Below are 25169 nucleotides of genomic sequence, written 5' to 3' on the forward strand. Positions count from 1 at the left end.
ATGTTTGTTCCAGATGTACTAGGGCTTTGGGGGTCTGATAGCTTGAAATTTTTGTTGGCCATTGTCAATTAAGCATTATCCACCACCACCATCCAATCAATATACAAATTGGGAACCAAATCTAGGTAGCTACTACAGTCAATGAGCGAAGGTGCAGTGCAGTCGAGTTATCATCTGAAAAAGAAATACATACATTATTATCATAAATATAGTAATTCGCTTTCGTAACTTTTCACTAGCCTTGCATTGTTCCTTATAGTCACCTAGTCTATGATAGGAAAGTTCATAAAGCTACATCAAAGTTGTTCATATAAAGGTATTGAACCAAAATTACACCCAGGAGAAATCAGATAGTCATGCAAAGTTAAATAATTAAACCGCTAGACCAGTCCTGTCTATTGCAATGGTAAACCATTTGTTCTGCCCCTTATAGGCCACCGTAGATTCCAATTTTGAACCCAGTATGAAGGTATTGCATAGCATGTACATGACAATTTATAATATGCTCATTACATTGTGTTTCAATAGCAGCACAAATGACAAGTCTGAAATAATAGGTAAATATGTCCTTCTTAGCCGCCATTTTGTAAAATGGCCGCCATTTTGGGCCAAGGAGAAATCTGGAATGCCCCTACATCCAAATTTCACTGTAAGGGTATGCCCTAACTGTGTGCCAAGTTTCATGCTTGTATCATCAAAGGCACAATTCTACCACAATTCTTCACATATCTGCCAGACTACTACTAGTATCATATATATATATATATATATATATATATATATATATATATATATATATATATATATATATATATATACATATATTATATATACATATCCACACAAAAATGCCTTGTGGGTTAGGGAAATAATTAATTAGATAATTATCTCATGTTCGAATATAAACTTAACTGTCTGGTAATTATCAAAATTAGCGCTGTCATGGTCTATGTTTAAACAGCTCCTCGTCTTCCCACTATTCATCTACTTCCCTCTGTTATACTGTATGTGCTTTCATTTCCTCTACCCTATTTGATTAACGACCATGTGTTTGGTGCCATGATGCACATGGGGTGGGGCGCCTGGTGTATGACGTCATGATGCCCGGAGCCCAAGGGAGGGTTGGTCCTTGAGGAGAGCATGACCAATAATGGTGCTGCAGTAACGTCACACGCCAGGGATTATAAAGCCAGATGTTCACGTGTGCCGAGTCAGTTTGCGTGCTGCACGAGTCTGGGAAGGAAGTCCATGAAAAGGAAGTGCATGCTGCACCTGTCTGAAGTCGTCTGGTCCAGTCCGGAAAATGCAGCGAGTCGAGAGTGTTCAGCCGGTTTAGGAATTGCTCCAGAACAAGTCTCTCCTCTCCTCTTGACGAGCCCGCCTCATACCCGCCGACAAGATCTGGCATACCCGATGGACAAAGGGCCATTCCAGTGTCGCAAATTGAAGGAACGTTTCAGGAGTTTGGGATAATAGACCCATTTAAATTTTGCCTGAGTTGGTATGAAGTTTTCATTTGGATTTTAAATTCGGCCAATTTTAGCGTCAAATTAATTTTGTTAATAGGGCAATAGGGATTAATTTTAACATTTTTTTTGGTTAAATGAAATGAATTGGAGGATGATTGTGGCCTAAACGATTGTGGATGGACAATTTTTAGATGTCAGGCAATGGAGGTAGAGGGGCCATTAGATTAGAGGGTGCAGAGATCGGCAAATAATGGTCAAGTTGTGGCAAATAGCGGCTGACCAACAGTAGCTGAAAGCTGAGCTTGGGGCCAACATAGAGGCCAACAGGACTGACCAGCAGGAAATAGTAGCCAATCTAGTGGCCAGGGGAGCCAAGCAAGATAATGTGGTGGCCGAGCTGAAAGTCAGCTGGGTCAACCAGCAAAAAAATGGACACTCTGGAGGTGGAAATGCCCTGGGGGTGGGGGAAGGAGGTGGGGTTTGAAGAGAGAGAAAAAGTGGAGAATAGACTACATCTCTACACCACCCAATAGTAGAGAACAGAATGACCCCAGAGGGAGAAAATAGGAAAACTCCCATGGTAAAGAGTAGCATGGGCAAATTGCAAAGAGAAGTATAAATTCCATGGAGTAGAGCTGTAGGCCTCATGGATGGGCAGTGTTGAGGTGTTATTAGAGGAGCATACGGTGTGCAGAAGTGTAGAGACCATGGAGCGTTGAAAGCATGGGGAGTGTAGTGGAGATTCTCACTGGTAGTCGAGTGTTTGGCCCCCACTCCTGGATCAAAGGAGGGAATGTCTGGGTGAAATAAAGCCTGATGTGGGTGAGTGTCTATAGGCCAAGAGTGGAAAGCTGAAAGTGGTGAACAGGTGCAGCAACCTGTTGGTGAGGCATGACTGCTTGGAAGCAGGTGGTGTTAGCCAGATGTGTGGATGCACACATACATGGTGAGACGGAGGAGACTAGCCAGGAAGAGGATTCCTGTGTTGAGGCTCCTCCCAGTGGAGTGTGTCATAGTGTATGCATGTGGGTCTAATGTTGTGGGTGGGTTGTGTGAGTCGAAGGTGAGAGGAGGAACGCTGCCAGTCAGGGTAAGAACTGACAGGCTAGTTGCTCCAGCAGGATTGGACACCACAGACACTGAGGGTGCTGGCCTCGGCTCAGTGAAGGCTGAGCAGGAAAGGTGACAGGCTGCAAAGACCTCGACATTTGCAGCAGCCCTGGGCTCGACAGACGATTTGTTGGTGTAGGAAGTGTGGGGGCAGGTGTAGGCGACTGCTCTTGGGCCAGAGAGCCCTGGAAGAAAGATGGTAGTTGGCAACTGTGTCTGCTCCGTGTTAGCTTATATACGAGCCTCGACTTAGTATACAAAAAGGAATGTTCTGGGATTAGTTTAGGACATTTGTGTTAGTCGGTAAATAGACATTTTTCTCGTGTCCCTCTTATGCATTTTCACTCTTAAAGTAGCCATTTTCATTCATATTCGTTGTCGTATTGAGGCGAGACTAGTGGCAATTGTAGGAGAGGGGGAGGGGGCAGTGTGAGGAAAATATCATGTTGGATGAGGGATTCATTAATTAAATAGTTATCTCCAACGTATTTAGTTACGTTAGAAAAAGGCAACTCATAATTATTCCAATTAGCGGTCAGGATCGATCGTTTTGATACTTCCACGTCTTCCCAGCTCTCCATTTTACTTCCCTCTCTTATATGTGCTTTCGTTTCCTCTACTTTGTTGTATCAACGACCACGTGCTTGATGTCACGGCACACATGGGGGTAGGGCCCATGGCGTGTTCTGGCACAATTTTCTGGAGCACCCCAGCCTGGGTGGGGTTCATATGGGGAGTGTGAACTCTGTGAGTGTGAGTCTCTCAATAGGAGAGCCACAGTGCCGTCACATGCTGGGTGTCATAAAGCCCGACACCCCTGCGTGTTGTCCTTCGGCATGCGTCATGGGTCTGAGGCCGTCTGTTCCAGTGTGGAGAATACAGTGAGTCACCAGAGTTGAACAGTCGGGAGAGTTCAGTCGGTTTGGGAGTTGCGCTAAAATGAGTCTGCTGTCTGTGCCTGATGGACATTGCGCCAGTCCACCGTGCCTCAGTCCGCCTACCCTCCCATACCCACCCCCCTCCCATCTCACTTCTCCCTCCTTGCTCCTATGTCCTGTATTTCTGTGAGAATCTGTATCCTTAAGATCTGTGTAAGTACCTGCCAGCTGTAGTTGTGCACTTGGAGTGGGTACCATCGTGTTCTCTTCTTTCTTTGTGATTGTTTCATTGTCCTCTCCCATTGATGTCACGGCACGCATGGGGGCAGGACCCATGGCATGTGATGGCACAATTTTCTGGAGCACACCAGCCCGGAAGGGGTTCACATGGGGAGTGCGGCCCACAAAACCCACTTTGAAACCAAAAACCCACTAAACCCATTATTATAACATGCTCTTATTTGCATATTTTTGATTGTGAACGCACCCCCAGCATCATAAATCATTGTATCTAAATATCTCTCCCAAAATAATCCTTTTTTTTTTTTTTAATCTCCACCCATTTTCGTCCCAGAAATAGTGCAAAAAATGCTCACAGGCCGTGCGGTTATTAATCTGCCTCCTCGGTTGATGTGTAACCGCACTCGATTGTATTGCCGGGGTACGTAGGTGTGAGTGTGTGTTACTTATAGCTCGAGGTTTGCTTCCTATTCAGTTTAAGATCACAGATTACAAGACTACAATTTCCAAAAGTGAGAAAGTTTCCTGCTTTGGTACAAATAGTAAATGCCAATTTTATTGCCAAGAGTTATATTTTATTGGGTACTTTGGGACATGGATTAAAGCAATTTAGGGTTGTTATTAGGATCCAATTAGCCACTAAACTGAGACTCAAGTGTAGGCGGTAACTCGACATTGTTATTGGTAAAGTGGTGTGTACCAAACGGGTGATTTTGAAACCAAGCTTCCTCGTTGGTGGATTACCTGTGGGTATACCACGTTTGACATGACGGACAAAAGATACGAAGCAGTCCAAAATTTTCCTGTGTCGCATGAGCAGCTATTGCATCCACCTTCCTATGAGAATTGCGGCTTTTGCAGCAGGCGCTCCATCTGGCCCATCCACAGGGGCTGCCCCAAGGTTCCAGCCTGGGAAAACCCCTGAGGGAAATCCAAGACAACTTGTTGCTATTTTTGGGCCTCCATGTTATTTTCATCTTCGTTTTCCAAATTGTACATTGGGGAACATCTCGCAGTGCTTAGCTTGCGAGTTTTGCTTTCCTTTCCTGGGTAAAGCGCTTTCCCATTCCCTGTCTAAAGGCCCTGAAACCTCCTCGGCACTTTCTAGAAGTCATTGCTGTTCTAGATATCTGGACCCTAATCAAATGTCTCTCTTCATATCCGGTCAATTTGCATACATATGTAGTGTTTATATTTGTGGCTCTTCCTGGGGTGTTGATATGGGGGGTGGAGGGGTGTACACTGTACAGGTGGCTTACTGATCTCCTCTGACCATTATTTACCAAAATGTGACTTGATTACCAGTTGGTCCGGCATAAGGCCTATTTTAGATTTTCTTTCCTCAAAATCATGCAGGCGTGCAAAGATGGCAGAAAGTAACCGCAAACTGCCTTTATGCTTTTTCCCAGAGTATTTAAGTATTTCCTGCTCCAAAGACTGTATTCTGGGTATATCATTTTCTTCTTTTTTTCCTTCCAACCTTGAATCTTGCTTCCCCCTTCCCTCCTTGCTGCCTCCCACTCTTTCCGGCTCACAGTCATAATCTCATTGAATTGGCTTGTCTGGTATGCTTGGCAAGGCCGGCTGCACCGTGCGGCTGGGTGGGTGCATCGAGACGGTTGCACCAACAAACTAGAGAAGGGCTAGGCAGTAGCAACGCTAATACAATGGGGTAATATTTTTGGGGTTTGCACATCAAAGCAGGCACATTCTGTCATTGTGTGTGGTGAGATGGTCCTCTTAAAGCTGCCACCGTGAAATGAGCTCTGAATTCTCTTTGAGCTTTGATCCTCTTTATACTCAGGGTGGGTGTTTCCTGAACATCTTATCAATTCCATTCAGGTCATCGCAGTCATTGCAGAACCTTAATGTATGAGTATGAGACTTTGTGCAGATATGTATGAGACTTTGTGCACATATGTGTGTCAAGCACGAAATCAGAAAGGAGTTGGGGGGGGGGGGGGGGCGGTAAAGAACTCGATCTAAACTAAAAAAAGTAACTATATCTACCCTACCAGTCTAGGTATAAACCAGAAAGGGCAGGTCTAGTCTTACGTCACGTTTCAGCCGCTTCCCAATGTGCTTCCTCCGGCCAATTATATATATATATATATATATATATCTGTGCAGTGTCTGTGTTGTCACTGAACTACTCCCTCAAACTTTTGTAAAATCGTACCAAACTTCTGGTATGCACATACCTCTCCCGCTGGTATGTCCTAAGGGTATTTTTTTTAGAAAAGATTTCCAATAAATTTTTTTTTTTTTCAACTTAAGTTTTCAACTTCAATTGTTTATAAAATGTGATATCACGTATATTACAAATACATTTGTTCAAAATAATTGTTTGAATTATGATTGGTGTAAACCATGACAAAACGGCAACTCGGGTACGGTCATTTAACTATATATCGACACATCTGGGCAGTGTCTGTGTTGTCACTTAACTACTCCCTCAAACTTTTGTTTCCGTGGATGTGGTGTTTTTAATAATGTGGTGGTGGTTTTGAATCATGTGGTGGTGAGGTATTTATAATTACGTGGTGGTGAGGTGTTTTTAAATGATGTGGTGGTGAGGTGTTTTTAAATGATGTGGTGGTGAGGTTTTTAATTATATGGTGGTGAGGTGTTTTGAATTAGTTGGTGATGAGGTGTTTTGAATTACTTTGTGGTGGGGTTTTTAAAATTACGTGGTGGTGAGGTGTTTTGAATTACATGGTGGTAAGGTGTTTTGAATTACGTGGTGGTGAGGTGTTTTAAATTATGTGGTGGTGAGGTGTTGTGAATTACGTGGTGGTGAGGTGTTTTGATTTACATGGTGGTGAGGTGCTTTGAATTACATGGGGGTGAGATGTTTTTAAATGACATGGTGGTGAGGTGTTTTTAAATTATGTGGTTGTAAGGTGTTTTGAATTACGTGTTGGTGAGGTGTTTTAAATTATGTGGTGGTGAGGTGTTGTGAATTACGTGGTGGTGAGGTGTTTTGAATTACATGGGGGTGAGGTGTTTTGGATTACGTGGTGGTGAGGTGTTTTAATTTTGGTGGGGATGAGGTGTTTTAAATTACACGGGGGTGACGTGTTTTAAATTACTTGTGGGTGAGGTGTTTTGAATTTCGTGGTGGTGAGGTGTTTTGAATTACGTGGTGGTGAGGTGTAATCGTCCCAAACTTCCAGTCTACCCCTCCCGTATGTATGTGCTGAGGGGTTCTTTTTTGAATTTTATATATTTTTTCAAACTAAATTGCTTTTACAAATGTAATATCACAAACACTACAAATAAATTTGTGCAAAATAATTGTTTGTATTATGATTGCTGTCAATCATGACAACACAGCAACTCAGGTACAGTCAATTATCCTCAGCTAAAATAAGCCCGTTCTTCAATAACGATGCGCGAGCTGAGCCAAGCTAGTATATATATATATATATTTATATATACTACATGGCCAAAGGTATGTGGACAGCCGAACATCACACCCCCATGTACTCGTCGAACATCTCATTCCAAAATCATGGGCATTAACATGGAGTTGGTCCCCCCCCATTGCTGCTATAACAGCCTCCACTCTTCTGGGAAGGCTTTCCACGATGTTGGAATATTGCTGCCTGGATTTGCTTCCATTCAGCCACAAGAGCATTGGTGAGGTCGGGCATTGATGTTGGGCGATTAGGCCTGACTCGCAGTCGGCGTTCCAATTCATCCCAAAGGTGTTCGATGGGGTTGAGATCAGGGCTCTGTGCAGGCCAGTCAAGTTCTTCCACACCGATCTCGATAAACCATTTCTGTATGGACTTTGCTTTGTGCATGGGGGAATTGTCATGCTGAAACAGGAAAGGGGCCTTCCCCAAGCTGTTGCCACCAAGTTGGAAGCACACAATCGTCTAGAATGTCATTGTATGCATTAGTGTTAGAATTTCCCTTCACTGGAGCTAAGGGGCCTAGCCCGAACCATTAAGAACAGCCCCAGACCATTATTCCTCCTCCACCAAATTTACAGTTGGCACTAATCATTCAGGCAGGTAGTGTTCTCCTGGCATCCGCCAAACCCAGATTAGTCCGTCGGACTGCCAAATGGTGAAATGTGATTCATCACTCCAGATAACACATTTACAATGCTCTAGATTCCAATGGCGGCGAGCTTTACACCACTCCAGCCGACGCTTGGCATTGCTCATGGTGATCTTCGGCTTGTGTGTGGCTGCTCGGCCATGGAAACCCATTTCATGAAGCTCCCGACGAACAGTTGTTGTGCTGCCGTCACTTCCAGAGACAGTTTGGAACTCGGTAGTGTGTTGCAACAAAGGACTGACAATTTTTACACGCTTCAGCACTCGTCGGTCCCGTTCTGTGAGCTTGTGTGGCCTACCACTTTGCTGCTGAGCTGTTGTTGCCCCTAGACGGTTCCACTTCACAATAACAGCACTTGCGGTTGACCAGGGCAGCTCTAGCATGGCAGAAATTTGACGAACTGACTTGTTGGAAAGGTGGCATCCTATGACAGTGCCACGTTGAAAGTCACTGAGCTCTTCAGTACGGCGCATTATACTGCCAATGTTTGTCTATTTAAATTGCATGGCTGTGTGCTTGATTATACATACAATGGGTGTGGCTGAAATAGCCAAATCCACAAATTATAAGGGGTGTCCTCATACTTTTGGCCATGTGGTGTATATATATATATATACACTGTATATACAGTCGTGGCAAAATACAGACTTGGCATTTAATATGGAATTTATTTTTTTTCTTGACGGGTTTACTTTCTGAACTCAGTATATCAATCTGGTGAGTTTATTTTACCCTTCGGTGATGTCTTTGTTGAAAGAACCATGTCACTGATTGTCTTTCGCAGCAAGAAGTCAATAACAGGATTATATCACAGGTGGTGTGACAAAATGTAAGGACAGGTACATTTGACGATTGGCTTGACAATCGGGTATATAAGGGTTGTTGCGTTCTGTATTAGTGGAAAACAACTGCTGCACGTCTACAAAAGTTATTGCCGCTTCCTCTGGAGATGGTCCGTCAACTTGACAATGCTGTTTGTCATGGAGTGGTGGCTTTACGAAGATCTGGCATGAAACAGCGTGCTAATGCTCGGCAGTATGGCATCACTCAAGGTCAGGTGTCAAAGATCCTGAAACGAAATGCTCAGAGGGGTGTCCCTACTCCAATACCGAGGCCAGGACGTCCACGCAGAACCACAAGGAGAGATGATCGCCAGCTGCACCAGTTAGTCTGCAATGGCCGTACCAAGTCAGCTAATCGGCTTAGGGCTGAGTGGCAGCAACTGACAAATGTGCCTGTATCCAGAAGGCTAGTCAACCAACGACTGGTTCAAGCAGGCTATCGTGCCAGGTGTCCCCTGAGAAAGCCACGCTTGACAAGACAACACCGCCAGCGCCGATTGCAGTGGGCCAGAGAGCACCATCAATAGCAGCCAGGACACTGGAATCACGTGACCTTCAGTGACGAGTCTAGATTTCTGGTCTATCGTCAAGATGGCCGTGTCCGAGTGCGCAGACAAGTGCATGAAGCCCACAACGAAGATTGTATAGTGCCAAGAGTCCAAGCTGGAGGTGGTGGGGTGACCGTTTGGGCTGCTTTTCATGCAGGGGGCAAAACTGACCTGGTTGTTCTGAATGGAAACCTGAACCAGTTCAAGTACAGGGTCATTCTGGAAGAAACATTGCTTCCATTTGCTCGTGCAGCCTTTCGAGGAAACTTTGTCTCCAAGATGACAATGCACGGCCTCATCGTGCTCGCATGATCCAACACTTTCTTGCTGACCGTGGTGTAGAGCATATGGAGTGGCCTGCCATGTCCCCGGATATGAATCCGATAGAGAACTTGTGGGCAGACTGAACGCATCAAATCGACAATGTGGACCAGCAGCCTACCTCTGTGCGTGAATTGCAGCAGACTATTGTCACTGCATGGCAAGCGATTCCTGTCCAAACCTTGGCAAATCTCGTGAGCAGCATGCATCGACGTGTACGTGCTCTCCTGAATGCTCGTGGGGGTTACACGAAGTACTGAACTGTAATTTTACTGTCCGTAATCCCAGTCATAATTTAGCTTTTGTTTTTGTTGAAATTTTTTTTGGCTAATGTGCAAAATAAAGGGACACTTCTGGAAAACGTAGAGAAGTTTAACACAGTACTGTCCGTGAATTGAGTTCGATATCAGTTTACATCACTTTCAAGGATTAATTTATTTGCTTCGAAATGTCAAATGTGGTTTTTGTTTCTTTTAAAGGTCACATTAACAAAATCTCGAATAATTTCAACATAATTCCAATGAACTTTTGGTTCTAAGACATCTTGAAAAGTAAGTTCACCCCCACAAAAAAAATATTCCATATTAAATGCCAAGTCTGTATATTGGCACCCTTGCACTTTTTTTCAAGTAATGCACAATTTCTTCCAGAAAATTGTTGAAAATGAAAAATCTTTTGGTATCCACATATGTATTTCTTTGGGAGAACTGGAGCAGCTTGCACAAGAAGGGTGGGCCAAACTGCCAGTAGAGAGGCGTAGGAAGCTCATTCATGGCTATGGGAAGCGCTTGACTACAATTATTTTGTCTCAAGGTGGTGATACCAAATATTAAGTCTTGGGTGTGAATAATTTTGTCAATGCCATTTCTTTTTATTTTCTAATTTAAAAGGATATATTAAGTTCTGAATCAAAAACAAAGGTTCTGTAATATTAACAGTGAAATATCGAATTGCAGAGACCAAATACTTTTGTCAATTTCAACTTATTTTTAGAGAAAATTGTGAGTTATTTGAAAAAAGTGCAAGGGTGCCAATATTTTTGGCCACAACTGTACTCACATACGCACTGTACATGTGTGTATATACCTACATACATGCATACATGTACAGTGCATCCATAAGTATTGGAACAGTGAAGTCAAATTTGGTATTATTGCTATATACTCATGAAATTATGATTTGAGATAAATTTAAAAAATGAATATGAGGTTAGAGTACAGAAGGTGAGCTTTTGTTTCTTGGTATTTCGATGCACATATGTTTTACCATTGTAGAACAAAATCACTTTTTATGTGCAGTCCCTCCATTTTAGGTAAGCATAAGTATTGGAACAGTTTAACAAAGTAAATAAAAGTAGTGTAATAGTTAGTATTTGGTTGCATATCCCTTACATGCAATAACTGCATCGAGCCTATGACCTCTTTATGTCTTCCTTCAAGATGCTTCTCCAAGCCTTTACTGCAGCCATTTTCAGTTGTTGTTTGTTTTGGAGGTTTCTGACTTTAGTCTCCTCTTCATCAAGTGAAATTAATTCTCCATTGGATTTATATCAGGAGATTGACTAGGCCAGTCTAAAACCTTCCAATTTTCCCCTGATGAACTCCTTGGTTGCGTTGACAGTGTGTTTTGGGTCATTGTCTTGCTGCATGGTGAAGTGCCGCCCAATGAGTTTGGAGGCATTTTCTTGTACATGGGCAGACAAAATGTTTCTGTACACTTCTGAGTGTGTGAGCCAGTTCCAGAGGTAGCCATGCAGGCCCAAGCCACAACACTCCACCATGCTTCACAGATGAGGTAGTACGCTTTGGATCATATGCAGTTCCTTCCTTTATCCACACCTTCTCATTTCCATCACTTTGGTAAAGGTTTATCTTGGTCTACTTTGTCCATAAAACTTTGTTCCAAAGCTCACTGACTCACCTCTGTACTTCTTGGTAAATTCTAACCTGGCCTTTCTATTTTTGGTGCTGATGAGAGGTTTGCATCTTGCGGTGTAGCCTTTGTAATTCTGCTTCTCGAAGTCTTCTGCGAACAGTAGATTGTGATACTTTCACCCTTGCACTCTGGAGGTTGTTGGTGATGTCACTGACAGTTGTTTTGGGTTTTGTTTCATAGTCTGTCTAATTCTCAATTTAAAAGATCAGTCCACCCCAGAGATGGAACATCCACAGACACGTTTTTGGGGCTTGTTGGCTCTCATCAATGTGGAGCACAAGCTCCTCCCCATTCCGTTAGAGAGGCGAACTAATGATTTGCGCCTTGGCCCTTCCTTGTTCAAGTTGAATTGCATGTATAGATTTATTGTCTTCAATTATTTTCCAGAAACAATTCCGCAAAAGAAAACAAGTTTATTTGGCACATATACATCTCCATCCAATAAAACAAAGAAATGCATGCATTGAATAAATAAAGAAACATCGGACTCTTCACCACCATGAGACTAAGAAACATGCCAAAACATATCAACAGAATAAAGAGACATCAGATTGCTTGCATAAATGACATCAAGATGAAATGTCCAAAGACATGTTTTTGGAATAAAGACCGACAACATGAGGCTGAAGAGAAATGGACCTCAATATGGCCATTTGGCCCAACATTGCCGTGGTGCACTCCCATGTTAATTTATATGGTGCAGGTTTAAAGATCACTCCTCTTCATGGTTTACTCACAACGTTTAATAACTACGATGGTTTACTAAAGTCTAAATAACCCGATATTGATTATGTGTCCCAACTTGTGCATATACATACATAATGTATATATACAGTGAAAACTCTGAAATAATTTAAAGCAATTATTTACAAAAGGGTGGGCCTTCGGTCTGTGGAGGACCGGGGCATCTCATTCCACATTTAAAAAGTGAATGGAGTCCGCAACGTCCAAGAGTTATTTATTCCCCTCACAGTAGTGGTCCATGCAGAAGGATAGCCAGGTTGCAGGCAAGCATGCAGGTGTTACAGGTGTTGTGAGGGAGATAGGTAGCAGCTGTTGTCAGGTGATCGTAGTCAGCACAGGCATGATGGCTGGCTTTAACCTAAGCTAACCTAAAGTAACTAGAAAGCAGCTGAAAATGCAAAGCCCGTCCGCCTCCGCTTTGTAATTAGACGTCTTCTTCTTCTTCCATATTGTAAACATGGTGAAAACAGCAAAAAAAAAAATTGATGCTTTTAGAAGACCCTGAACTTTCAACCTCAAATGCAATGTGCTTCAGTGACCCAATATGCAAACCCTGCTCAAATTTCAAGTCAATCGGATGAAAATTGATGATTTTATGCAACCTTGACTGTTGACCTTTGGATCTAAAAAAACACAATCAGCTTCTAGCTTTTTATTGGTGAACCACCTCAGTGACCCAATATGCAAATTCTTAAAATTTCAGTTCAATCGGATGAGAATTGCCGATTTTATGTGACGCTGACCTTTGACCTTTTGACCAAATTAATAATTTGCCTTGTCCTTATTCTCATAATAAAGCTATGTTGAAAATTTGATGACAAAGCTGAAATGGTAAATTAAAATTTCAGGTCAATTGGATGAAAACACCCCTCTATTGTGGTTCTAATAACCAATTTAACCGCCGCTCCACATGCTGTATCCATCCTTTGCCATCTGCGTGCTCATAAACTACCTTTTAAAAATGGTGGGCCTCGTCCGCAAGTTTTCAACCCTGTGCTTTAGCACAATTTCCCGGCTGGACACCAAAAAAGGGGACCAAAAAACAACAACAACCACGGTTCCCGAAAAAGGCCAACCCCCGCTTTGCGGGGAAAAATAGCCTCTAAAGGTGGTTATATATATATATTTACACTGTGGCTCTAATTTGGCTTACCAGCCTAACCTTAACTCTGTGGCACCGAAGCCATGGCGACCCTCCTGGAGCGTCCTCCCACGCTGCCGACCTAAATGTGGGGCCCTCACCGATTCCCACTGTGAGTCTGGTGCTCTCAGCACCCACCAACTGATGGGACACAATTTGTCATACATACAGTTAGGTTATCTTATTGTAGGCTGTGCATGTACGTATGTGTGTATGTATGTATGTATGTATGTACGTATTTATGGATGTTTTTTTTTCTTTGCCTGAAATTATGTGACCTTGAATTGAAAATCTGTGTTACCATGGTAACTTGTGAATCACTGAAGGGATTTCAACCAAACTTGGCACAAGTGTAGACTGCAATACAAAGATGAACTCTTTTATTTTGGTGTTCGAAAGGTCAAAGGGCATGTTCACTTTAATTGAAAATAATTTTACTTGCGCAATAACTTATGAACAACTGAAATGATTTTAACCAATCTTGCCACATGTATGGACTGTCAGACAAAGATGTATTGATTCGATTCTGGGTTGATCAAGTAAAGAAAATCATTTTGTGGATCATAACCCAAGTTTGAAGCCTCTGATATTATCTCTCTTATCTCTTCTCTCTCTCGTGCTCCTTCATGTGGCTTTAAATCTCCATTTTGTCCTTTAATTGAGATCAAACGTAACAGTGGGGTGACATGTAACCCGGACAGAGGCATGTCCAATATCATTGTATTTCCTCATTCACATGATGCACTGGGATCTCTGAACTCTCACATCATGATGTAGGTAGGATAGCCTGCTGTGTAATCGGATCTGAAGGTCATCGGCCTTGGGGGTACTGTGCCCCCCACTGGCAAAGTACCAGGATGGCAGTACCGTACTATATATGATTTGAGTAAAGTGGAATAAATCCAGGATCAATACAGCGCAGCGGTGTATACACGACTCACGGAGTTTATTGTTTGTTTGTTTTTTGTTTTTTTTGTATACAAGATCGAGGCTCATGTAAGAGCTAACATTGATCACAAAAAGACAAACTGACATATAAAACATATGATAAAGGGAGCGGGAGAACAAGATGGAGAGCAGGGACATCGGGAGATCTGTGGGAGGGAGAAATAAAATAAAACTTTTGATACTTTAAACTTTAAAATAGTAATAAACTAGAATTAAAATTTTAATAACTTAAATTAGTAGAGTTAGAGTAGAATTAGTAAATTAGAGTACGGTAGTAGTTTAAAATAAGGTTTACATAAAACTATAATAATTATTAAATAAATAATAAATAATAAATAATTATTTATTCTCTACCTCCTTTCCCCCCTCCTCCATGAGTCATGTTGATAACTACCCAATCTGTTTTGGGGTAAGTTTTATTCGAATGATTAATATAATGTTTTGTTCAAAACATCTAATATTTATTTTACGTTATATCATTTATTTCTTTTTTTGCATGTTCTTATGCATGGAATTATTTTCTGATGAATTTAAATTTTAAAAAACTCCCACTGGCTCCCAAAAAGAGCCCTAAAGTTTAATCATAGTTAAGTTAGAGCTTATGTGGCAATGCGGAATCCGCTTCTTTTGGTTCTATTTAGCTCAGGAAGTCGCGGGTGCTCGTTTCCCCGAAAAAGACCACAATCCACCCACCCCCACCACCAGCACTACAACCAGCCAGCCTTCCTAGAAAGGCTAACTTAGTTGTTGCTCGGTGGTGTCTGTAGGCCTTTGTGTTCTCACGTCTGCTTATGTATCAATAGAAAGTTGAACTTTAATTATTTTCCGATCACCGTTGCGTTGCACCATGATCTTTTGTCGCCTGAGCAATTGTTTGAGCAACTGAACAACAACAAAGCAATTGATCAACTGTTTATGTTTTGAGACTTATAAACGACAGAACGTCTTCGTTACACTTTCTTACTCTGACAGCTTTCTCTGATTTTAGTTTTCACACATTGTCTTTCCTCATTTTGCGTATTTATCATCAGCAAGCTGAAAAGGTGCAGCGTTCACCTCATTTGAGGTGGCATCATCTGCCACCCATGCAAATTTGCACTGTCGATGCCCTCATGGGTTGGGGAGATGAAATTGTACTAATTCATCTCGTTTCACTTGTAACTAGTTGTCACGAACGTGATGTCGGCCATTGCTGCATGCTTTGGTGGAGACGGATATGATTTGTCGCTTGCACGTGAGCAGGGAGGCAAAGAAGGGCCACAGGAGCGGTGGAGCTGCTGGCGGGCCTGTGTAGGCGGCGTACATCCTGTTCGAGTTTAGCCGCTCTTTGCAGCCACGGCTACGATTCGGCACATTCCTTGCTCGAGCCTCAGCTGTGCTTGTGCTCGACGAGTCTAATAATTTTCCTCGTTGTCTTCCTCTTTGTGCTGCTTGTTGTTGACAATGCTGATGATGACAATGACATTGTTCTAATTTTGATGTAGTTATAGTTTTACATATTGTCAAATGATTCATCAGAACGGTCATTCATTACGTGTTGTTTTTCAGCTTTCTTTTTATTTAAATATTAACTTGGCTTTTGAACCTTACAACTGTAGCTGCTTCAAATCATATATATATATATATGTGTGTATATATACACACATCTGGTCCCATTATGGATTTTATTTTATTTGTGGGGCCCCAGCCTTATTTGCCGAAATTTTAGGATTTTTGTTTTTGCAGACGCCCACTCACCCTCACCCTCCTCACGCTCTGCCTATTTGCCGCCATTCCAGCTGTGATCAAATGGCTCCTGCACAGCCCCCAACTTGGCCCCAAATTCCATGCCAGCCGGCGGGGTGTTGATGGCGCTGCGCTTGCATGCAGACAATTAATTAAACTCTTGTTTGTATTCCGCATACCATTTCCCACTCGGATTGTGATGCTGCATGTCAGCTGTACTGGTTTACGATTGGAGAGATTTAGCTCATCCCTCTAAACCCCCTCCCCACCACCCTCCAAATTCGAAAATGTGCTCTGTGTTCCAGGCCGAGAGAGGTATGCAAAACAACGAGAGGAATTTCCTTCGTAGCAACAATACTGTAAGAGGCTGGGACGCACGAGACGACGAGGTAAACGGTGAAGGTTCGTTCTTGATACTTGTGCACGTTGCGACAATGGTAAAACATTTTTTGGGAATACAATGAACAGGTAGCTATTCTGCTTGAATTATTGACGACATACATGACTTATTTAATGTACCAACATTAATTAGCAATTCCAAGTCGGTCCATAAAGTAAAAAATAAATAAATAGACTTGGCACATACTGTTGTCAAATGGTGCAGCTCGCTGTGAATAAGGGTTCCTCATTAACTAGGGTTGGAGGACTTCCTCAGGTTGTACCCATCAGTCAGACAAACAGCGTCAATATCAAGAATTACGAATTCTTCATGTTTTTTTCAAACAAAGTTGTCATCGCAGTTGCAGGGATACAATTTGGATCCAGATATGTTGCAGTTTAACTCCATTGTGCCTGAGAGTAGATGGATTACCTGCCAGTGTATGGGTACGAAATATGTTTTTCTTTAGCAAAAGTATGTAAATGTAAGAACAATTTATGAAATGAATAGGGCATTGCTTCCCACAGCGGTGTGCATACCTCAACCAATGGGAAGCTGATATTTTGGGCGTTAACGCTTAGTCAGAGCAAAATAGAGATACGATTGAATGGGATAGGGGCGAGGGCCGATATAGGGTCGGACTGAGTCAGAGCAGGGTCCGGTGTCAGGAAGTATGTGGGGGAAATTCAGGGGTTATGTAGGGGAAATGACTGCTTTTGATAGGGAGGGTCAGAGTTCAGGGGTTAAGAGTCGAGGCAAAAGTGACTGAGAGAAAGTGGAAATAATAGGGAAAAGGAAAGAAATGGTAGGACATTCGATAAACGGAACAAACTTTTAAAAGTGGCACAAATTTTAAAACATAATACTAAATTCACTCATTCGACAAGTCATTCAGCATTGTTATTTTGTGTTACCAGCTGTTAGGGTAACCTCTATATTAGTAATGGCTAAATGAATGAAAAGCGTTTGTTGATTCCATAGGAGGCCAATGTGTCGATCCTGAAGATGAGGCTTTGCCCTTCGCACTTGTCACTGTCTGTGGTGCTGAAATGTACAATAATACGAGTGACTGCCATGTGACTGAACAAATGTCAGGGAAGATTGAAGTGCCGAGTAACCGGGCAAGTGTTCACGGAAGTGATTGCCCGGCCTTTGCCCATTTCACCAATGTAGATCTTCTTGTAGTTTCCATAAGATAACATTTATGGAGGAGCAGTCAAAGTGATATGTGAATTTTTTTTATTTTTAACTTTTTTTTTTTTTACATGATTTTAGTAAAGCTCATAGTGGAGCTGCCAAACACACACATGGACATGCAGACAGACATACACGACGCAACACAAAACTATTATATGAGACAAACACAGCCATTGAGCTTGGAGAATGTGCCGTCACTTCACGCTGGGCGACGTCACAACAATGGCATCGCATTAACTCCATACTCAGCGAGGCATTTCCTCAGGAAAAGTTTCCTCCTCCCCGTGGATGCCAAGTTTAATACTGCTTTTGGATCCTGAGAGCGAAAGCATCATCTTGATGAAAAGGCAACTCTGTGACACTTGAACGTTCCTGGTTAAGAGGTTAGAGGGTAATGGTCCTTTAACCAGGGAATTTCCCAAATTTCTGTCTATCTTAAAGTAGATGAGAAGCAATTGTTTGAGGATCATTCTGTAAAAGCTTGAAGTACTTCTGGATGATGATCTTGCCGCAAAGTCTGCTGGAATGGGAGGTCAATGTGACCGGGTTCTTTACCTTCGCCACCAAAGGTGGATGGAGGTTATGTTTTCACCCCCGTCTGTTTGTTTGTTTGTTTGTGAACAAAATATCTCAAAAAGTTGTGGACGGATTCGGATGAAATTTGGCAGAGATGTAGCTTATGTGACAAGGACGAAATGATTAGATTTTGGTGAAGATCAGGATTTGGATCCGGCACTAGAATTTTAAAAGCGATTCTTCACCATTGCGAGATAGGGCCAAAAACGATACATAGCAGGATATCTCAATAAATTGTGGACGGGTTTGGACGAAAATTGGTGGACCGGTTGGGTGTCTGACAAGGAAGAATCGATTCGATTTTGGTGAAGATCTGAATATGGATTCAGATATGAGAATTATTTCCAATTTTTTATGTGATTCTTCACCATTGAGTGATTTAGCCAACCAGGTGGAGGTATGCTCTCCACTGAGTGCCGTTCTAGTTTCTTCAGTTTTTGTTATAGCGTAGCCCATAGGGTAAAGCCGTCTAGAACAATGTTTGTCTGTCCGCATGTATGTAGTATGTATGTCATCCCCTCGAACATACACCAATCAGAGCTGAGGATCTGGTCACATGACATGTGTGATGTGATGTCATTACGGCAATACGACGGCTGACTCCTTACACCGCCATTTTGATTCCTATGCCGTTCTGGCCGGACATATCGTTGAACCTGTCAATTTTCATAATCTGCATGCTCTACCTTTACGATTTTCATTCAGTGTGAAACACAAACAAACACGTGAAATACATGAAGTAAAACATGTGAAAATAAGGATCTTCTAATAACACTCGATTGTTATCATGGCTGTGCTTGTTGTGGTTTGTGGGTCATTCTGTGTAGTTATATATATTTTTCAATTGCTTCGCAAAATATCACGATATTATATATAAGTTTGTATGCTCGTTCCGTGTCCTTCTAAAGGGTTTCTACTATCGTAGAATATTAAATATTTCCGTTCAAACTGCGATGTGAATAAACCATACATTAGCGCTTCTTCCTCTTCTTCAAACTCGCAAAGAGGCTTTTAGAACTGACAAATTCGTGATTAAACAAACTATTTTTTACGGCCTAGATGTGTTGTTCCTGTGTTTACAGTGTTTGTCTCTCCGTATGTATTGTACATCCCTCACATATTTATTCTACATATATGTTTGAGTTGAACAGCCGACAATTACTCTTCTGAAAGTTAGAATGTAATGCCATTTGGCTTTGCTAGTAATATGTTTCTTTCAACACCCTTTAGGGGAACGTTCATATATTATGTCATATACCTGGTTGGGGCAAATTATCACACTTGATGATTGGGTGGAACTGAAATTATGACAACGTGGTGACGATATATGATGGAGGTGGTTGGGGGGGACGGGGGAGGATGCCCCCCAGATCATATATAATTAAATCTTTGATTAAGGGCTCTTCAAGCATTGAAGCATTTCTTATGAATGCCTCTACCCACCCTAGGCCTGGTGCTGGCATAACGGTTAGGGTGGAGGGCTTGGGATCATCGGGTCCTGAGTTTGAATCCCGGTCAGGTGTTCAATGAACACCAGGTGGGGTTGACTCAGCCTGTCATCCTTCTGAGGTCGGCAAAATGAGTACCAACTCGCTGGGTCCTCTCTCAAGGAGGTTGGTGGCAGGATTTGCTCTGCGGCCGCCGTAAAACACCTCATTCCATAACACACACAGTGGTGTGTGTCGGGATGGTGTGGAGGTCACCTTGATAGGGTTGACTAACTGACCAACATATAGAATAAACCAGCATCTCAATGCAGTCTCTTCGCTTCCATGGTGACAGACAGCTTAGAGACTTAGAGTACTTCAAACAGATTTAATACTTACATTATTTGCTAACTGGTATCTCCACCCAGGTCATAATATCCTCTTCAACTAAAGTATTGTTACGGACCGTGGATAAGGATGTTGGTTTGCCGAGCGGATGGCACCGCGGCCGAACAGTTACCCCGACTAACCCGATTCCCGAACGTTGGCCGGATCGCGCCACAGATATTCAATATGGAAAAGACAAAGGCGACACGGATGTGAAGAAGAAGAAGAAGAAGAAGACAAAAGTAGGGAATACGAATATAATTTATTTACTATTTACAACCAAAAGTAACCAAGGAAGAAGGAAAGATAAGAAAATAATTTACAGAAGAATTCAGAGACACAGTGCAACGCTAGCTTACCTACAGTCTTAATTAACCCAGGGACAAGACACACAGAACAAACTCACGTACACAAAAGGATGGAAAGGCAGGAGGTGGATGGCTGGAGGGAGAGGAAGGTCCAACGGATACTGCAGCATGATCGGCGCGTTTAGCAGCCGCCGTTCCTTCGCGGCCCTGCTCAAAACTGCCGTCCAGGCCCCAAGCTGCTGTTGTTGCTGCTGTGGCTGCTGCTGCTGCGGCTGTGTGGACGTCGCGTGCTCTTTTCAGGACTCGTCTCTCTCGTCTTGTCAAAGCTCATCTGGTCCAACCACTCAACTCAACAACTCAACAACAACCACTTCTGTAAAAGCTCATCTGGTCCAACCACTTCTGTAAAAGCTCATCTGCTTCTGTAAAAGCTCATCTGGTCCAACCACTCAACTCAACAACTCCACGTCTCCCTGTCCAACTACTACTCGGTTCTTGCGCGCGCTCTTTTATAGCGCCTCAGGCGATCAAGCCGCCGGCCTGCAGGACACGCCCATCGGTCAGCTCGCCTCGGCCCTGATTGGATGGCACGGCCCTCTGGCTCCGCCCTTGATGACGATGGGCGGGCACGCCCTTCTTCCCCAAGCTGAGCACATGCTTAATGGCGGCTTTGGGGCGAAATCAGCAACCCACCGCTGTAACAAACCTGGCAAACTGCCCAGTGCGGTTGGCAATGGAGACTTGGAGGGGATGTAGCTGGAAATGGAGATTTTGGGAATGGGAATGAAAGGGAATCTATCTTGTTTCACTTGGTGCAATGGAGTGTCATCTTAATGGAAGACAAGGCCTTACCCTAATACACATAATAAAGATATAACTATCAACAAGGGGGAAATCTATGATTGGCTGACGTGATTGTTTATGACTTAATTATGGGACGCCCTTTGACCTTTATACATAACTGGAGTAAGGAGGGTCCAGAATAAAGCAATAATAATAAAAAACACAATAAAAAAAAACAATCCTCATATCCACAACACTGCACCCTCCTCCTCTTAGGCACGTCCCGGGCCTATAACTTTAACTTAGTGTGACACGTAGGTGTAGTTCCCTCTACTTTTAACCTGACCCTGAGTGCGACAGTTTTAAAACATGAATAAATATGTCCCGCTGCTCCATTGCACCCTGCCTAACAGATTCACGCCCACAGCTAACCGAATTGCGGAATGGTCTTCAAACTATACACTGACGGTGGGGAGCATTATTTACAATGGTTCTGCTTTTATTTACAAAACTAACCCAGGACCTGTGATTGTTCTTTTGGGGGGGAGAGACAGTCTGCTCTGCATCGACGCACCATGAAAGCACCCAAAACGCACCAACACACCCTCAAGCACCAATCGGTGCACAGTCATCACTGTCATCAATAAAAAATAAACCAACAACCCCTAACCCTGCAGGTGGTCTCTTGCTCTTCGGCTCCCTCTGCTGGCTATTTGCTTTCTTCCAGATGTTGTTATTTTCTTTCATTTTTTCCTAGTGGCGGCCTTCATGGCCGGTTCCAGCAGAGGGGCCATGCCCCAACCCATGGGGTCCATAAGTGGTGCTCGGCCACAGACATGTGGTCCATAATGTGGTGCATCGATGCAGACAGCTGGTTCTGGGAGTTCCGGGCGCACAATGGCGGACTCACGCACGCTCCCCTCGGCGCCCAGTGGCGCACAGGTCCTCATGTGGGAGACAAAGGGGGGAAAGACAGATGAGCGAGGGGTAAGGTCACAAGGGTACACATCAATCAAGGCAATGCAAGGCGAAGTGCGTACGGAGAGCGAAGTGAGAAAGCTCGTCCCTACCGTACGTCACCCCCCCGTCACCTACTCTACCCTTGCCCTTACCCCATATTTACAAAAATCTACACATTTACAAATTCGTCGCTAATGTCACGTCTTCCCCATATTTCCCCTATACCAAATTCGTCTCCACAATCCCTCTAACCATAATTTGCCATCACCAATTCATCATCAATCCTCATAAGGAGGGAGAGATGGAACATCAAGCACAATGTCACACCCACGTCATGATGCGTCTCACATTCCAAACATTTGCATCAAAATAATAAAAACCACCTGGCATGGTGTGGAGGTACGTCATCTCAGGTGAGTGGATGCAGATGGTGTGAGGAGACTTCAATCCTAACTATCCTCTAAATGACTTTAACACACTTTACACTACCCGGGGTCTTTCCCTGCAAAACCATTGGCAATCTTACTCTATGTGGTTTTAAAAACCAATTCCCATTGACCAAACTGTGGTGCTTCTCAATTTGGGGTCTCACTCCCCCGATTCATCTCCCTGTGCCCTTGCACAATTTCAGGACTGGGGCGTGTAGCTCTCCCAGCAGGCCTACCCACCTGCACACCTCCACCACTGTAGTTGCCACCCGAGCTTACCTGCTCCTTACCTAACCTATCTAACTGGGGAAGGCCTCTCCTGGCTCTATCACCCCTCGGTGCCCTCTGGCACTGGGCTACCCGGGTCCGTCCTCCGGATCCTCGGGCCCCATCCACAACAACTCTACCGGCTCCCAGAGCCCACCTGCGGCCTCACCTGGCCGACATCCTCACAGTGGTGGAGTGCCCAAACCAACTACACACACTAACAGGCTACACGCCCAGCCATTTCCACAACACTAATGCACCCATCACTACACTCCTGTGCAACTACCCGCACCACAGATGCCAATATCCAACCACAATTTACCTGTACCCTCTACCTAACACTTACACTACCCGCCCCGGGTATTCGTGATGGGGGTCCATCCTTCCCCCATTCACACCTTCGCACCATCCACTCCACTCCATAGTTTCCACCATACTCACTCCACGACCATCCATTCCAATACTCCATATATTCCACACTCCAGGTATTCCACACTCCACGTATTTCACACAACCATTCTCCATACACCTGTTGTTGCACACCTGTGCAATCACACCTGGTTGCACCTGCACCCTCCTTCCTTCCTGGACCATTTGGTCAACACAACACACATCACCATCACTCACTCATACACTGCTCCATCCACCTGTTCAGTTGCACACCTGTGCAATCACACCTGTTCCTCACACACTTTTCACAATACACTTCTGAATACACTTCCAACACTCACACGGCATCATCTAAACTACCTGTTGTCCTGCTAACTTAGTGCTCCCCGTCTTCCCTTTAAACTCAGCACATACCACATCATTATCATCCACTCTAATCTACCTGCGTCCCCACTACAGGTATCATTATCACTACCTAACCTTAACGTTACCTACGGTCATCTTCTCTAGGTCCCTATCATTATATCCTAACCCTCCCGGGCTAGTTTTCACTGCCATAAACCCCATAAATCTAGTGCTCCTTTGCCCCCGCTGTGAGAGATGGCAGAGTTGCCATCCCACCACATCTGGCATCTTCTACTATCAATTTTGCTCACCAAATTCCAGCCAATCAAAAATTTGCCAATCACTTTGCCAATCCTTTGCCAATCATCAAATTTTGTTTTTCTAATTTCGGGGCCAAAACACTATCCTCATCATCATCATCATCACAGTCCGCTATATCCTAGCCTCGGTGCGTCATGACATCATTAAACTCGGCTTCGCAAAGCCGAGCAATGAATTCGGGTGGTTTGGTCGCCTGCAGGTTGAATCCGTCCGGCTTTCACGACTCTGGGGAGAAGGCATGCTCGGGCCGAGGTTCCACGCATCATCGCGGCTCGGTACCTTGCGGTCCCGGGCCCGATGACTGAGGCTCGCCCGGTCGGAACCCCGTCCCCACCAGGGGGCACCGTTCCGCCTCCTCCTACTCGCCCTTGAACCGGACCGGTCGCCTCGCCCGACAAGGCCCGGACTCGACCGTGCGGGGCGGGGCCAAGCCCGAATCGGCAACGACGCTCCGAAGAGAAGCGACGCAGCATCGATCCGCGCCGGGCCTGGCATCCAACAAAGCGCACCGCGCCCCGAGTGCTCGCATCGGCTATCCGTCGCCCTAAACGCTAACCCGTCCAACGTCGATGCTTTACTCGCATGCCCACACGCACACGCGACCCTTTTGACCCTCACAAAACCCAGCGTTCCAACGCCGTCCATACATTCCACCAACGCACTCCCTGTTACACACCACACCTCTCGCGCACACTCTTGCGCACACTCGCCGTTCGCACACTTCGGTCCACACCTCCTCCGTTACGTCCTCCGTAACACTCACCATGGGCGGCACTCTTGCATCCACCCACTACCGCGCTCCGATGTGCTCCCTCGCACTCGCGCTACTACCAACTCAGGTGTGCTTTCTCGCACACCCTCGCCGTTCATCCCATACGTGCATCCTCGCACCCGCTCCACCACCAACTCACTCCTCTTGTCACACTCCGTACACCCCGACGTGCATTCTTGCTCGCACTTTGTTTCACTCCCACACTTTATAACACACCCACTCGCCGACGCACACTTTTTTTTCACACGCGTGCCATTGCCACTCACACGGGACCCTTCACCAACGCCCGGGTGCCATATCGATCCCAATCGTGCGACAATTCTCTTGTCGTCAAACATCCTCCTGCAAAATCTCCCCGCACAATACACAGCACGACTCACCTGGGGGATTCCCTTCTCCACGCGCACCTGCAAATCTTTATAAGGATTATTAAGCACAGCATCGTGATGTGAGCACGGACTTTGTACATAATCCATTTCTCCCTGCAATTCCCAGGCTACCTCCGCCGTCTTTCCAATTTCAACTATACCCACCACTACTTTTTCTTTTTCTTTATTCGCCTCAATGACCGCTGGCTTTAATAAAATTTTCTCTCCTACCTCAGCGGTCGCCGGCTGCCCCAAACCCCGGGTCGCGATCTCTACACCCGTCATTTTA

At 44.2% G+C, this 25169-nt stretch overlaps 1 protein-coding gene across 3 annotated transcripts in view; it reads left to right on the plus strand.

Moving 5' to 3' along the window:
- LOC137421431 (apoptosis regulator Bcl-2) overlaps positions 1-25169 on the plus strand; it is a 73829-nt gene that overhangs the window by 27700 nt on the left and 20960 nt on the right. The window contains exon 2 of one of the 3 annotated variants that reach the window (XM_068107484.2): positions 16278-16374. The exons of 1 other annotated variant lie outside the window; for it this stretch is intronic. In XM_068107484.2, coding sequence (XP_067963585.1) covers positions 16278-16374 — 97 coding nt within the window. The remainder of the gene's footprint in view (positions 1-16277; positions 16375-25169) is intronic. One more of the 3 variants, XM_068107485.2, reaches the window with a different exon arrangement.

Source organism: Myxine glutinosa, chromosome 2 (genome assembly GCF_964187855.1).
Source record: "Myxine glutinosa chromosome 2, kmMyxGlut1.1, whole genome shotgun sequence".
NCBI classification, from domain to species: Eukaryota; Metazoa; Chordata; class Myxini; order Myxiniformes; family Myxinidae; genus Myxine; species Myxine glutinosa.